Raw genomic sequence first — 17,806 nt, 5'->3', positions numbered from 1 at the left:
TACAACAACAAGATATAACCCTGATAAACATATATGCACCCAACGCAGGAGCAACCAAGTACATAACAAAACACCTGGAAGATATCAAGGAAGAGATCAACAACAACACAATCATAGTAGGGGACTTTAATACACCACTGACATCACTGGATAAATCCTCTAGACAAAAAAAGAGCAAAGACACAGCAATCCTAAATGACTCACTAGATCAGATGGACTTAACTGACATCTTCAGAATATTGCATCCCAAAGCCACGGAATGTACGTTCTTCTCAAGTGCACATAGGACATTTTCAAAAATAGACCACATATTGGGTCACAAGCAAAGTCTCCCCAAATTCAAGAAGATTGAAATCATACCAAGCATCTTCTCAGACCACAATGCCATAAAATTAGAAATAAACTACAATAAAAACAATCCAAAAATCTCAAACACTTGGAAGCTGAATAGCATGCTATTAAATAATGACTGGGTTACCAATGAGATCAAAGAAGAAATTAAAAGCATCCTGGAAACTAATGACAACAAAAACACAACAATCCAAAATCTATGGGACACAATGAAAGCAGTCCTGAGAGGGAAGTTCATAGCTCTACAGGCCTACCTCAAAAAGCAAGAAAAAATGGTAGTAAATAATTTAACTCTACAACTCAAAGAATTAGAAAGAGAGCAACAAGAAAAGCCCAGTGTAAGCAGAAGGAAGGAGATAATAAAGATCAGAACAGAAATAAATGACATAAAGACCAAGATATATATATATATATATATATATACAAAATATCAATGAAACCAAGAGCTGGTTCTTTGAAAAGGATAAACAAGACTGATGAACCTCGAGCCAGGCTCACCAAGAAGCAAAGAGAGAGGACCCAAATAAACAAAATCAGAAATGATAGAGGCAAAATAACAACAGACCCCACAGAAATACAAAGGATCATTAAAAAATACTATGAACAATTCTACTCCAACAAACTAGACAACATGGAGGAAATGGCCATATTTCCATATCCTAGAAAAATACAACCTTCCAAAACTCAATCATGAAGATTCTAAAAATCTCAATAGGCTGATAACTATTGATGAAATTGAAGCAGTCATCAAAAAGCTCCCAGCAAACCAAAGCCTGGGGCCAGATGCCTTCACAAGGGAGTTATACCAAACATTCAAGGAAGAAATAAGACCTATCCTCCTCAGACTATTCCAAAAAATTCAAGGGGAAGGAACATTTCCAAGCTCATTCTATGAAGCCAGCATCACCCTAATACCAAAACCAGATAAAGACAACACAATGAAAGAGAATTATAGGCCAATATCCCTCATAAACATAGATAAGAAAATCCTCAACAAAATTCTAGCAAATCAGATGCAGCCATACATCAGAAAGATCATACACCATGACCAAGTAGTTTTTATCCCAGGGATGCTAAGATGGTACAATATCTGCAAATCAATAAACATGATACATCAAATAAACAAATTGAGAGATAAAAATCACATAATCATTTCAATTGATGCAGAAAAAGCATTTGACAAAATCCAACACCCTTTCTTGATAAAAACTCTCAGCAAGGTGGGAATAGAAGGATCATATCTCAACATAATAAAAGCCATATATGAAAAACCCACAGCCAAAATTACTCAATGGACAAAAACTAAAACCATTTCCCCTAAGAACAGGAACAAGACAGGGATGCCCACTTTCACCACTCCTGTTCAACATAGTACTGGAAGTACTAGCCATTGCGATCAGACAAGAAGAAGAAATAAAAGGCATCCAAATTGGAAAAGAAGAAGTAAAACTGTCCTTATTCACAGATGACATGATATTGTACATAGGAAACCCTAAAAACTCCATCAAAAAATTATTAGACTTAATAAATGAATTTGACAATGTAGCAGGATACAAAATTAATGCCAAGAAATCTATGGCATTTATTTACACCAATAGTGAACTTATAGAAAAAGAGACTAAAAAAGCAATCCCATTTACCATCACACCAAAAATATTAAGATACCTAGGAATAAACGTAACTAATAAGGTAAAAAAAACCTATATGCAAACAACTACAGGACACTGAAAAAAGAGATAGAGGAAGACATAAACAGATGGAAGAAAATACTGTGTTCCTAGAATGGTAGAAACAACATCATCAAAATGTCCATACTACCCAAAGCAATCTATAGATTCAATGCACTCCCCATTAAAATACCAATGGCATATTTCACAGACCTAGAACGAACTCTCCAAAAATTCATCTGGAATAAAAAAAGACCCCAAATATCTGCAGCAATCCTGAGAAAGAAGAACAAAGTACGTGGGATCTCAATACCAGATATCAAGCTGTATTACAAAGCCACTGTTCTTTTCTTTTTTAAAAAATATATTTTTTATTGATTTTTACAGGGAGGAAGGGAGAGGGATAGAGAGCTAGAAACATCGATGAGAGAGAAACATCGACCAGCTGCCTCCTGCACACCCCCCCCCTGGGGATGTGCCCGCAACCAAGGTACATGCCCTCGACCGGAATCGAACCTGGGACCTTCCAGTCCGCAGGCCGACGCTCTATCCACTGAGCCAAACCGGCCTCGGCAAGCCACTGTTCTTAAAACAGCCTAGTACTGGCACAAGAACAGATATATAGATCAATGGAAGAGAATAGAGAACCCAGAAATTGACCCAAACCACTATGGCCAATTAATATTTGACAAAGGAGGCATGAACATACAATGGAGTCAAGACAGTCTCTTCAATAAATGGTTTTGGGAAAATTGAACAGATACATGCAAAAAATGAAACTAGACCATCAACTTACACCATACACAAAAATAAACTCTAAATGGATAAAGGACTTAAACATAAGACGGGAAACCATAAAAATACTAGAAGAATCCACTAAGGCAGCAAAATCTCAGACATATGACAAAGGAACTTCTTCACTGATACTGCTCCTAGGGCAATGGAAACTAAAGAGAAAATAAACAAATGGGACTACATCAAAATAAAAAGCTTTTGCGCAGCAAAAGAAACCATCAACAAAACAACAAGAAAGCCCACTGCATGGGAGAACATATTTGCCAAGGTCATCACAGATAAGGGTTTAATCTCCAACATTTACAGGGAACTCATACAACTTAACAAAAGGAAGATAAACAATCCAATCAAAAAATGGACAAAAGACCTAAATAGACACTTTTCGAAGGAGGACAGAAGGAAGGCCAAGAGACATCTGAAAACATGCTCAAAGTCACTAATTATCTGAGAGCTTTAAATCAAAACAACAATGCGGTATCATCTCACACCTGTCAGAATGGCTATCATCAACAAATCAACAAATGACAAGTGTTGGCGAGGATGCAGAGAAAAAGGAACCCTTTGCACTGCTGGTGGGAATGTAGACTGGTGCAGCCACTGTGGAGTACAGTATGGAGTTTCCTCAAAAAACTGAAAATGGAACTCCCATTTGACCCAGTGATCCCACTTCTTGGAATATATCCCAAGAAACTAGAAACACCAATCAGAAAGGATATATGCACCCCTATGTTCATAGCAGCACAATTTACCAAAGCTAAGATTTGGAAACAGCCTAAGTGCCCATCAGTAGATGAGTGGTTTAAAAAACTGTGGTACATCTACACAATGGATTATGACGCTGCAGTAAAAAAGGAGTTCTTTCCATTTGCAACAGCATGAATGGAACTCGAGAGCATTATGCTAAGTGAAATAAGCCAGTCAGAGAAAGATAAATACCACATGATGTCACTCATTTGTGGAATATAATGAACAACATAAACTGATGAACAGAGACAGATCTGGAGACAGAGAAGCATTGATCAGATTGCCAAAACTCAGAGGGAAGATAGGGGAGGGTGGGGGAAAGGAGGAGAGATCAACCAAAGGACTTGTATGCATGAATATAAGCCTAACCAATGGACACGAACACCAGGGGGGTGAGGGCATGAGTCGGGGGGGTGGGGTTGGGGGGTTAATGGAGGGATAAGGACACATATGCAATTCCTTAATCAATAAAGAAATTTAAACAAACAACAAAAAAAAGAAAATAGTTAGGTATACACCTACCAAAATATTTATAAGATCTACTAGCTGTACCCGGCCACGCGTTGCTGTGGCTCAGTCTGGTTAAATGGAAAAGAAAGAAGAGAGAAAGTGCATGTTTCTAATATGTTTAATTTCACAATGCTTGTGGGTATAAAATATTTTTTGTTGTTCCATTGTCTGTGCACATATAGATATTGTCTGGTTTGCCGACTCTAGAACACTCAACATATAATTGTCCATGTGAGAAGCAATCCGTGTCTAGATCTAAACCGTACAATTCTAAAGATTGGCCCAGAGCTTTGTTGATGGTGATTGCAAAGGCCAATTGAATTGGGAATTGCAATCTCTTAAATTGAAATGGCATATCCGTTGGAATCAGGAATGCGAGGAATGAGAACATCTTCACCTTTAAAAGGTCCTGTCAAGATTGTTGCTTCTACGACATTGCTCATTAATTTTTTTACTGCAAGCTGCAAGCCGTTGCAAAGCTTTGGCTGGTTGATATTTTGCAACATGATAATTGGCACACCGATTTTCAATTGCAGTACGTGCGGTGGCATCCCTGGCAGATCGAGTGAATTCAAAAATTCTGTTGGATAATTAACCACTTCATCTGCTTCCACAACAGTGTTGACAGACTTGTGTGTGACTGCCTCGCTTTGAATGTTAGATTGAATAATATTGTTAAATTCATAGACGTCTTTGTTTTTGGCCTCAAGAATAGCTCGTTCACTCAGCCAATAGTGATTCTTATAATTGGCTTGAATATTGGAAAATACTTTTTCAACTAATTCTTCTTTTGACGTCACTAAATTGCAGAAGTTATGAGGCAATGAAATTCATCCTGAGGTCAGACCAACCGGCACCTTTCTGTTCCCAGTTTCCAGCAATTGATGTGAGAATATCTCAGCTGATCGATCATTTTGCAGCTGGACATGCATATTTGTAATTAATTTTAACATCTTTACGTGTTGCCACAAAGTAGAGTATTTCAGGCAAGCATTTATTTCATCCGCTGGTGTCGATCAAAGAATTACAGGTAATGTTTGTCAGAAATCTCCTGCAAGCAATATTAATGGGTTCCCAAATGGTCTGATGTTTCCACGCAAATCTTGCAATGATCGATCAAGAGCCTTGAGCGATTTTTTGTGTGCCATTGTGCATTCATCCCAAACAATAAGTTTGCATTTCTGCAATACTTTTGCCATGTCGGATGCTTTTGAAATATTGCACGTGGGAGTTTCAATGAATTGCATGTTCAATGGCAATTTCAAAGCAGAATGAGCAGTTCTTCCACCTGGTAGCAATGTCCAGACGACGCAAGAGCTAAGGCTATGTCATTTTGGGATCAAATTGCTGCCAGAATCAATCTAATTAGGAACATTTTCCAGTTCCTACTGGCGCATCTAAGAAGATTTCTCCAACCCCATTATTGAAAGTTTGCATTATTTGATCGTAAATGCCTTTTTGCTCAAGCGTTAGCTTAAGAATTTTTGATTGCACATACGACAAAAGATCACCCATATTGTAATTTTGTTCACAACGCAATTCTACATCGAACGAAGCAGCAGCAGATAGATTCAGTGATGGCATTCCCAATTGATTGAGAACTTTATTCGTGATTTCTAAGCACAAATCTTCAATCATTATCAACATTTAAATGGAATAAAATTAGAAATTTGGAAATCGTAAATGGATTATAAATCGGAAACATTGAAATTGAATTGTAAAATATTTAGTATAGCGTTTGTTGCTTTTACATCCAACAGATGGCGCTGTTTTTCAAAAAAAGCATGTTTTTACCTGTCACAGGTGTGACATCTGTATAATAGTAAGTATAAGGTATAAAAAACACGCACGTATTCAAATGCAACGTTGTGTCAACATTTCAAAGCAATCGGTGAAGAACTTTCGGAGATTTAAGATTTTGAACAAACAAACATTTACATTTTTATTTATATAGATATGCTGAAAGTTACAAAATGCTCATGAAAGAAATAAAAAACCTAAGTAAATATAGAGAATATACATGTCCATACCATGGAAATGGACTGAAAAACTCACATAGTGAAGATGTCAATTCCTCCAAATGCATATACAGGTTTAACACAATCTCTATCAAAACCAAGATTTATTTGTAGCTACAGACAAAATTATTTAAAAATTTATATGGAAAGTTATGGGCCCTGGAATATTTAAAGCAATCTTGCCATGGAATATTAAAGTGGGAGGAATAACTCTAACTGATAAAAATCCTTACTATATAGCTATTGTAATCAAGACAGTGTGGCATTGACAGAGGGATAAACACATACAGCAATGGAGCAGAATAAACAACCTAGAAATATACCCAAACCAATCTACTCAACTGATTTGTGAAGAAATTGCACAAGCAATTCAACAGAGGAAGGACAGTATTTTTAAAAAATTGTGCTGGAGGAATCAGACATCCATAGGTAACAAAAATGAAGCTCAACTTAAACCTCATAACTTATACAAAAATTAACTCAAAATGGAGCATGGGTATCAATCTAAAACTGTAAAATATTTTAATAGGAAAATGCTTCAGAATTAACGTTAGTAGAAGACTTCTAAATGTAACACTAAAGGTGTGATCCATTTTTTAAAAATGATAAATTAAACTACTAGTATATAAAAATTCAAAATATTGCCTCTGTGAAAGACCCAGTTAAGAAGATTAAAAGACAAGCTGCAGCCTTGGAGACAATATTTGCAAACCATATAACTGACAAAGGACTCATATCTGCAATATATAAAGAACTCTAAAAATCCAACAATAAAAAATCAAACAGTCTAATTTGAAAATAATCAAAAGACATGAACAGACATTTCACTGAATAGGATACACAGATGTTTAATAAGTAAATTATAAGGTGTTCAACCTCATTAGCCATTAGAAAATTACAAATTAAAACACAATGAATTATTGCTAACCACCTATCAGAATGTCTAAAATAAAAAATAATGACAATACCAAATGCTTTCAATGAACAAGAAACTGGATCTCTTATCCATTGCTGGTGGGAATGTAAAGTGTCATAGCCATTTTGGAAAACAGATTGGAACTTCATTTAAACAACATTCAACTACCATATGATCCAGAAATTACATTCCCAAGCATTTATCTCAGAAAATTAAAAAATCACATACACATAGAAACCTGTAAATTAATGTTCATAGCACATTACTGAAATAGAAAAAAATGGAAATGATCAAAATGTCCCTCAAGCCTGGCCGGCATGGCTGAGTAGTTGAGCATTGATCTATGGACCAAGAGGTCATGGTTCAAGTCCCAGTCAGGGCACATGCCCAGGTTGCAAGCTCTATTCCCAGTAGGGGGCATCAGGAGGCAGCTGATCAATGATTCTCTCTCATCATTGATGTTTCTACCTCTCTCCCTCTCCCTTCTTCTCTGTAATCAATAAAAATATATATTTTTAAAAGTCCCTCAGTAGGTCACTAGTTAAACAGTGATACATTCACACTGTAGAATACTACTCAGCTATAACAAAGGAATTAGCCAATCTTATAAGGTCACATACTCTATGATTCCATGTTCACATTCTCAATATAGAGACTGAAAACTGATTAGTAGTGCCAGGAGTTGGGAATAATTAGAAGGTGAAAGTGGTGTGTGATTATAAAATAGTAGCACAAGGAAGATCTTTGTGGTGAAAAAATTGTTCTGTATGTTGATTTTAGTGGTGGTTACATAAATCTACATGTGATAAAATCATTTAGCATTTGTACACATATATCAATGTCCATTACCTGGTTTTTATATTATACTACATTTATATAAGACTAGAAGCCTGGTGCACAAAATTCGTGCACTGGGGGGGGGGGGTCCCTCAGCCCAGCCTGCCCCCTCTAACAGTCTGGAAACCCTCAGGGGATGTTCTACTGATGTTTTAGGCCTGCTCTCCACAGGGAGTGGGCCTAAGCCGCAGTCTGGCCTCCTTCTGCAGGAAGCAACTGGGCTGATCAGGGGAAGGCGCCACCCCATCACCCCGCTGCTGCTGCCACTGCGGGCTGTCACAGACAATAACGAGGGAATATGCTCATTGACTGCCATGCCCTCAAAGATGGTGGTGCCCACAGCCACAAGATGGCAGCACCCAGTGCCCTCAGCCCCACTGGGATGGCAGGCGCATGGCAAGGCCGGGCCCACCTGCCTCCGGAGTCCCCCAGTCCCCTCAGCCCCTCAGCCACCCAGGACTGGCCCGAGGTGCAAGCAAGCCTCAGATGACAGCTGCCCAGCCAGCGCCCCACATGTTGGCTGCCCAGCTGCCTAGTGCCAGCCTGGGATGCAGGCAAGCCTCGGATATTGGCTGCATAGCCACCCAGGGCTGCCTGAGGTGCAGGCAAACCTCAGATGGCAGCTGCCCAGCTGCCCAGGGACGCCCGAGGCTCAGGTAACCAGGGCCAGCCAAGGCTTGTGCTGCTGGCAGTGGCAGCAGCAGAGGTGTGATGGGGTGTAGCCTTCCCCTGATCACTGGGTCGCCTCCCACTCCTAAGGGCTCCTGGACTGTGAGAGGAGGCAGGCCGGGCTGAGGGACCTCCCCCTCCAGTGCATGAATATATATATATATATATATATATATATATATATATATATACACACACTAGGGGCCCAGTGCACAAAATTTGTGCACTGGGGGGGGGGCGTCTCTCAGCCCGGCCTGCCCCCTCTCACAAACCAGAGCCCTCAGGGGATGTCTTACTGACGACTTAGGCCTGCTCTGTGGGAGGCAACTGGGCTGATCAGGGGAAGGCGCCAGCCCATCACCCTGCTGCTGCAGCCACTGCCAGCCACCACAGCTGCCAAGGTGTTTTCATCAACACGGACTCCAGTCCCTTCACCATGAAAAAATGACAACTTTCTTTAGGCATTTTCAAGATGTGTCTTTCATAGGATATGACCTTCCTTCCTTTCTTCCTTCCTTCCTTTTCTTTCTTTCTTTTCTTTCTTTCTTTCTTTCTTTCTTTCTTTCTTTCTTTCTTTCTTTCTTTCTTTCTTTCTTTCTTTCTTTCTTTCTTTCTTTCTCCTCACCTGAGGATATGTTTCCATTGATTTTTAGAGAGTGTGGAAGAGAGAGGGAGAGACAGAGAGAAACATCAATGTGAGAGGGACACTTTGAATGGTTGCCTGCTGCATGAGCCCTGACCTGGCCCCCGGCCAGGGAGGAGCCTGTAATCTAGGTACATGGTCTTGATCAGAATCAAACCCAGACCCTGTGGTCAGCAGGCCGAGGCTCTATCCACTGAGCCAAACCGGCTAGGGTAGGATATGACATTTCTTAGCTCCTCCAGCAGTGGACCAGTGTCCCAGCCTAATTTGCATATTACGTCTTTATATCTATAGAGATGTAAACATTGGGAATAACTGGGTGAATGGTATATGGGAACCATCTGTACTGCTTTTGCAATTTCCTGATTGCAAAACAAAACTTTGGAAGTTAAGTTTCCCATATTTTTTCTAATTTTAATAAAATTACCAAACCATAGATCCAAGAATCTCAATGAACCCCAAGAATACCTTGGCTCATTATAGTTAAACTAGAGGCCTGGTGCACGAAATTCATGCACGGAATGGGGGGTGTCCCTCAGCTCAGGCTGCACCCTCTCCAATATGGGACCCCTTGAGGGATGTCCAACTGCCTGTTTAGGCCTGATCCCGGTGGGACAGTCGGACATCCATCTCACAATCCAGGACTGCTGGCTCCTACCTGCTCGCCTGCCTGCCTTCCTGATTGCCCCTAAACGCTTCTTCCTGCCAGCCTGATCACCGCCTAACCACTCCCCTGCCAACCTGATTGATGCCTATCTGCTCCCCTGCCAGCCTGTTTGCCCCTAACTGCCCTCCTCTGCAGGCCTGGTCACCCTTAACTGCCCTCCCCTGCAGGCCTGGGTCACCCGTAACTGCCCTTCCCTGCAGGCCTGGTCCCTCCCAATTGTCTTCCCCTGCTGGCCTGATCGTCCACAACTGCCCTCCCTTGCAGACCTGGTCCCTCCCAACTGCCTTCCCCTGCTGGTCATCTTGTGGTGGCCATCTTGTGTCCACATGGGGGCAGGATCTTTGACGACATGGGGGCAGCCATCTTGTGTGTTGGAGTGATGGTCAATCTGCATATTACTCTTTTATTAGATAGGATAGAGGCCTGATACATGGGTGGGGGCCGGCTGGTTTGCCCTGAAGGGTGTCCTGGATCAGGGTGGGGGTTCCCTTGGGGTGTGGGGCAACCTGGGCGAGGGGCCTGTGGTGGTTTGCAGGCTGGCCACACCCCCTTGCAACCCAAGTGGAGGCTCTGGTATCTGGGATTTATTTATCTTCTATAATTGAAACTTTGTAGCCTTAAGCTGAGGCCAAGACAGGCCAGGGTGTGCAGAAAGCTTGGCTTCCTCCATCGCTGTTGGCAACCCTAGCCTCCTGCTCTCTCCAACTCCATGGCTGCCACCATTTCTGTTGGGATTTATTTATCTCCTATAATTGAAAATTTGTAGCCTGGAGTGGAGGTCTCAGCCCACCAAGTTGTGCAGAAAGCTTGGCTTCCTCCATCACTAGGGAAACCCAAGCCTCCCTCCTGCTCGCTCAGTGGCCACAGCCATCTTGGTTGGGGTTAATTTGCATACTCGCTCCTGATTGGCTGGTGGGTGTCACGGAGTGATGGTTAATTTGCATATTACTGTTTTATTAGATAAGATAGCTAAAAGTTAATGTTAAGAAAACTTACTGCCTGCTCATCAGAAACAATGCATGCCAAAAGGTAATAGAATGACATCTTTAATGTGCTGAAAGAAAAAAAACCATCAACCTACAATTGTAGATACAGCAAAATTACTTTTTAAAAATGAGAGAAAAATAGATATATTTTCAAATAAACAAAGGCTGAGAAAATTCAACATAAGAAGACCTAGACTATCAAAATTTTAAAGAAAAATCTTCACAGTGATGAAAACTTATAACAGATTGAAACTTGGATTTACACAAAGAAATGAAGAACATCATAACAGAAAATATGTAGATAAATATAAAATATTTTCTCATTTTTAATTTATTTGTGAAATTACAGATTACTCAAAGCAGGAGTAATAATAATGTAATATAGGATTTACAGCATGTAGAAATAAAATGTATCACAACAACAGCACAAAAATGGTCGGTAAATGTTGATATAATGTTATGGTCCTTAACCAATGGACACAGACACCAGGGGGGTGAGGGCATGAGTGGGGAGGTAGGGAGACAATGGAGGGATAAGGACACATATGTAATACCTTAATCAATAAAGAAAAAATTATATAAAAAATGTTATAGATCTTTTATACTATACTAGAGGCCTGATGCACGCAATTCATGCAAGAGTAGGCCTTCCCCAAGAGACACATGAAAACATGCTCAACGTCACTAATTATCTGAGAGATGCAAATCAAAACAACAATGCGGTACCATCTCACACCTGTCAGAATGGCTATCATCAACAAATCAACAAACGACAAGTGTTGGCGAGGATGCGGAGAAAAAGGAACCCTCATGCACTGCTGGTGGGAATGCAGACTGGTGCAGCCACTGTGGAGAACAGTATGGAGTTTCCTCAAAAAACTGAAAATGGAACTCCCATTTGACCCAGTAATCCCACTCCTACGAATATATAAAGAAACTGGGAACACCAATAAGAAAGGATATATGCACCCCTATGTTCATAGCAGCACAATTTACAATAGCTAAGATCTGGAAACAGCCTAGGTGCCCATCAGCAGATGACTGGATCAGAAAACTATGGTACATCTACACAATGGAATATTATGCTGCCATAAAAAAGAAGGAATTCTTACCATTTGCAGCAACCTGGATGGAATTGGAGAACATTATGTTAAGTGAAATAAGCCAGTCAATGAAAGAAAAATACCACATGATCTCACTCATTTATGGATAATAAAGAACACTATAAACTTGAACAAAAATATAGATACAGAGGCAGTAAAGCATCAAACAGTCTGTCAAATTACAGCAGGAAGGTTAGGGAGAGGTGGGGAAGATAAGAGATCAATCAAAGGACTTGTATGCATGCATATAAGCATAACCAATGGACGCAAAACTCTGGGGGGTGAGGGCATATATGGGAGTGGGGTGGGGGGCAATGGTAAGATATGTACACATATAATACCTTAATAAAAAATAATAATAATAAAATAAATTTTTAAAAAAGAGTAGGCCTTCCTTCCCCTGGCTGTCGGCACTGGCTTCCCTCTGGCACCTGGGACCCGGCTTCCCTCACAGCCCCGGCTTCTTCTGGAAGGTCATCCGGAAGGATATCTGGTCTAATTAGCATATTACACTTTTATTATTATAGATGTGAAGTGAAATAATACATTAAATATTATACAATATTCATTTATATTTATATACATAATATATAGGTATATTTGTATATACATATATTCACACATACATACATGTGTTCTGAGACAAGGTCCATATGATTCAAAATATGAGTACATGGCACAACAAAGTTTATAAACTCCTCATTGTGAGAAAGAACATAAAAGATCCACCAGGTGACTCAAGGTATGTAAGCATTGGGGGTGTTTTAAGGAGAGTGACCAAATGCTTTGTACTTTCCATCTCTTTATCTTTAAACTATACGATAGTAGTGCTCCCTGACAAGGAAAAGATGAATCCCACTGATAAATTTTGCTGCCACAGCAACTGTAGCCATTATACCTCCCCTTATTTTAATGATGTGTCACTTCCTGCTTCAGCCTCAAATCAGGCACAGGGGCAAAAGTCCATGGCATGACAGGTGAAATTTAATGGTGGCTACTGCCTATTCTCTTCACTTAACCTGAGAAGCCATTGCAAATAACCAAAAAAAAAACCACTGAGGGAGACTGACATTGTTTCCCAGAAGTAAATACAGTTCAGCTTGTACTTTGGAACAATTTGTCAACCTTGCTACTTGCACAATCGACTAGCAAAGGTTATGCAGTGCCGGAACATGATCATGGCAGAATCACCAGGCCTCATCACCATCTGTCTTTTAGGATATCTACTCAGTGCTGAATGTACAGGTTTGTTTCCTTTTAAAATATATATTGAGTATGCTTGTCTTTTAGATATAGAAATGTCTGGTGCTATCTTCTTCACTAAATAACGATTATAGAATTTGACAGCAGTGTTTAAGATCCTAGTAATCAGCATGTGTGTTGGCAAGTACTGGTTCTCTGGTATATGTATCTCCTTAATTTTTAAAACTAAATAAATTTACAATGCTTATGGTATATTTTTAATGGACACTTTGAATTTATGATTTGACAATGTAACTCCTCTTATAAAACAGCCATCTCCTTGGTTAAAAAAATTAAAAGTGGGAAAATACTTTAACAAGGAAATAGCAAAATATGGAGAAAAAATTAACTGTTGCTTGGTTACTTTTACTCACCACTTTGAAATCAAAATGGGAAACATTAAAACCACAAAGAATGGTTTTATCTGCACAAAAAGTTTGATTTAAGATATATGATGTATTTCACCCTGGACAGTATAGCTCAGTAGTTAGAATGTTGCCAGTGCACCAATGGGTCATGGCTATGATTCCCGGTCAAGGGCACATACTTTGGTTGCAGGTTCGATTTCCGGCCCTGCTTGGGAGGCAACCAATTGATGTATCTCTCTCACATCACTTTTTCTCTCTCTCTCCTCCTCCCCTCCAGTCTCTCTAAAAATCAATGGAAAAAATATCCTCGTGTGAGGATTAACAACACAAAACAAAAAAAGGATAAATGATGTATTTCAAAATTTTGTAACTATATAATAAGGCATGCCTTTAATTTTATTTTATTTTATTTTTTCCAATTTTTTTTATTAAGGTATTATATGTGTACATATTTTATCATTGCCACCCCCCACCCCACTCCCATATATGCCCTCACCCCCCAGAGTTTTGCATCCGTTGGTTATGCTTATATGCATGCATACAAGTCCTTTGATTGATCTCTTATCTCCCCCACCTTTCCCTAACTTTCCCCCTGTAATTTGAGTCTGTTTGATGCTTTACTGTCTCTGTATCTATCTTTTTGTTCAAGTTTATAATGTTCTTTATTACCCATAAATGAGTGAGATCATGTGATATTTTTCTTTCATTGACTGACTTATTTCACTTAACATAATGTTCTCCAATTCCATCCAGGTTGCTGCAAATGATGAGAATTCCTTCTTTTTTATGGCAGCATAGTATTCCATTGTGTAGATGTACAACAGTTTTCTGATCCAGTCATCTGCTGACGGGCACCTAGGCTGTTTCCAAATCTTAGCTATGGTGAATTGTGCTGCTATGAACATAGGGGTGCATGTATCCTTTCTGATTGGTGTTTCTAGTTTCTTCGGATATATTCCCAGGAGTGAGATTACTGGGTCAAATGGGAGTTCCATTTTCAGTTTTTTGAGGAAGCTCCATACTGTTCTCCACAGTGGCTGCACCAGTCTGCATACCCACCAGCAGTGTACGAGGGTTCCTTTTTCTCCGCATCCTCGCCAACACTTGTTGTTTGTTGATTTGTTGATGATAGCCATTCTGACAGGTGTGAGATGGTACCGCATTGTTGTTTTGATTTGCATCTCTCGGATAATTAGTGACGTTGAGCATGTTTTCATGTGTCTCTTGGCCTTCCTTCTGTCTTCTTTTGAAAAGCTTCTATTTAGGTCTGTTGCCCATTTCTTTATTGGATCATTTATCTTCCTTTTATTAAGTTGTATAAGCTGCATGTAGATGTTGGAGATCAAACCTTTATCAGTGATGCCATTTGCAAATATGTTCTCCCATGCAGTAGGCCTTCTTGTTGTTTTGTTAATGGCTTCTTTTGCTGTGAAAAAGCTTTTTATTTTGATGTAGTCCCATTTGTTAATTTTCTCTTTAGCTTCCATTGCCCTAGGTGCAGTGTCAGTGAAGAATTTCTTTTGGCATATGTCTGAGATTTTGCTACCTGTGTATTGCTCTAGTATTTTTATGGTTTCCCGTCTTATGTTTAAGTCCTGTATCCATTTTGAGTTTATTTTTGTGTATGGCGTAAGTTGGTGATCAAGCTTCATTTTTTTGCATGTATCTGTCCAATTTTCCCAACACCATTTATTGAAGAGACTGTCTTGACTCCATTGTATGTTCATGCCTCCTTTGTCAAATATTAATTGAGCATAGTGGTTTGGGTCAATATCTGGATTCTCTATTCTGTTCCACTGATCTATATGTCTGTTCTTGTGCCAGTACCAGGCTGTTTTGAGAACAGTGGCTTTGTAATACAGCTTGAAATCTGGTATTGAGATCCCTCCTACTTTATTCTTCTTTCGCAGGATTGCTGTGGCTATTCGGGGTCTTTTTTTATTCCAGATGAACTTTTGGAGAGTTCTTTCAAGGTCTGTGAAATATGCCATTGGTATTTTAATGGGGAGTGCATTGAATCTATAGATTGCTTTGGGTAGTATGGACATTTTAATGATGTTGATTCTACCAATCCATGAACATGGTATGTTCTTCCATCTGTTTACGTCTTCCTCTATCTCTTTTTTCAGTGTCCTGTAGTTTTCCGTGTATAGGTCTTTTACCTCCTTAGTTAAGTTTATTCCTAGGTATCTTAATTTTTTTGGTGCGATGGTAAATGGAATTGCCTTTTTAGTCTCTCTGTCTGTAAGTTCACTATTGGTGTATAGAAAGGCCATAGATTTCTTGGCGTTAATTTTGTATCCTGCTACATTGCTAAATTCATTTATTAAGTCTATTAGTTTTTTGACGGAGTCTTTCGGATTTTTTATGTACAATATCATGTCGTCTGCAAATAAAGACAGCTTTACTTGTTCTTTTCCAATTTGGATGCCTTTTATTTCTTCTTCTTGTCTAATTGCAATGGATAATACTTCCAGTACTATGTCAAACAGGAGTGGTGAGAGTGGGCATCCCTGTCTTGTTCCTGTTCTTAGGGGAAATGTTTTTAGTTTTTGTCCATTGAGTATGACGTTTGCTGTGGGTTTATCATATATAGCTTTTATTATGTTGAGGTATGAGCCTTCTATTCCCGCCTTGTTGAGAGTTTTTATCAAGAAAGGTTATTGGATTTTGTCAAATGCTTTTTCTGCATCAATTGATATGACTATGTGATTTTTATCTCTCAATTTGTTTATGTGATGTATCACGTTTATTGATTTGCAGATATTATACCATCCTTGCATTCCTGGGATAAATCCTACTTGGTCATGGTGTATGATCTTTCTGATGTACTGCTGGAGCCGATTTGCTAGAATTTTGTTGAGGATTTTGGCATCTATGTTCATGAGGGATATTGGTCTGTAATTCTCTTTCATTGTGTTGTCTTTATCTGGTTTTGGTATTAGGGTGATGCTGGCTTCATAGAAGGAGCTTGGAAGTGTTCCTTCCTCTTGAATTTTTTGGAATAGTCTGAGGAGGATAGGTTTTAGTTCTTCCTTGAATGTTCGGTAAAACTCTCCTGTGAAGCCGTCAGGCCCCGGGCTTTTGTTTGCCGGAAGCTTCTTGATGACTGCTTCAATTTCGTCCATAGTTATTGGCCTATTGAGCTCTTTAGATTCTTCCTGATTGATTTTTGGAAGGTTATATTTTTCTAGGAATATGTCCATTTCCTCCAGGTTGTCCAGTTTGTTGGAATAGAGTTGTTCGTTGTATTTTGTAACAATCCTTTGTATCTCAGCGGGGTCTGTTGTTATTTCACCTCTTTCATTTCTGATTTTGTTTATTTGGGTCCTCTCTCTTTGCTTCTTGGTGAGCCTGGCTAGAGGTCCATCAATCTTATTTATCCTTTCAAAGAACCACCTCTTGGTTTTGTTGATCTTTTGTATTGTTTCTTTGGTCTCTATGTCATTTATCTCCGCTCTGATCTTTGTTATTTCCTTCCTTCTGGTTACACTGGGCTTTTCTTGCTGCTCTTTTTCTAGCTCTTTGAGTTGTAGGGTTAAGTAATTTATTACCATTGATTCTTGTTTTTTGCAATAGGCTTGTAGAGCTATGAACTTCCCTCTCAAGACTGCTTTCACTGTGTCCCATAGATTTTGGATTGTTGTGTTTTCATTGTCATTTGTTGCCATGATGTTTTTTATTTCTTCCTTGATCTCTCTGGTGACCCAGTCATGGTTTAATAGCATGCTGTTTAGTCTCCAAGTGTTTGATTTCTTTGGATTGTATTTCTTGTAGTTGATTTCCAGTTTTATGCCACTGTGATCTGAGAAGACGCTTGATATAATTTCTATCTTCTTGAATTTGAAGAGACTTTGCCTGTGACCCAGCATATGGTCTATCTTTGAAAATGACCCATGTGCACTTGAGAAGAATGTATATTCTGTGGCTTTGGGGTGAAATGTTCTAAAGATGTCAATTAATTCCATCTGGTCTAGTGATTCATTTAGGATTGCTGTTTCTTTGCTGATTTTTTCTTTAGAGGATTTGTCCAGTGGTGATAGTGGGGTATTAAAGTCTCCTACTATGATTGTATTGCTATTAATCTCTCCCTTGAAATCTTCCAGGAGTTTTTTTATGTATTTCGGTGCTCCTATATTGGGAGCGTATATGTTTACCAGAATTATTTCTTCTTGTTGGATTTCTCCCTTTAGTATTATGAAGTGGCCTTCTTTATCTCTTGCTATGGCATTTACTTTGAGGTCTATTTTGTCAGATATAAGTATTGCTACCCCAGCTTTTTTTTCATTT

The 17,806-nt window shown here is 39.3% G+C and overlaps 1 protein-coding gene across 2 annotated transcripts in view; it reads left to right on the top strand.

Annotated features, from left to right (window-relative positions):
- Positions 1-13,063: 13,063 nt before the first annotated feature.
- The window catches only part of F9 (coagulation factor IX), a 48,376-nt gene continuing 43,633 nt past the window's right edge, over positions 13,064-17,806 (top strand). For both annotated transcript variants that reach the window (XM_054717514.1, XM_008155217.3), the window contains exon 1: positions 13,064-13,151. In XM_054717514.1, the coding sequence (XP_054573489.1) occupies positions 13,064-13,151 (88 nt within the window). The remainder of the gene's footprint in view (positions 13,152-17,806) is intronic.

The sequence above is a fragment of the Eptesicus fuscus genome, chromosome 1 (assembly GCF_027574615.1).
Source record: "Eptesicus fuscus isolate TK198812 chromosome 1, DD_ASM_mEF_20220401, whole genome shotgun sequence".
NCBI lineage: Eukaryota > Metazoa > Chordata > Mammalia > Chiroptera > Vespertilionidae > Eptesicus > Eptesicus fuscus.
Note: the sequence above shows the minus strand (reverse complement) of the source record. Positions and strands in the feature narration are given on the sequence as shown.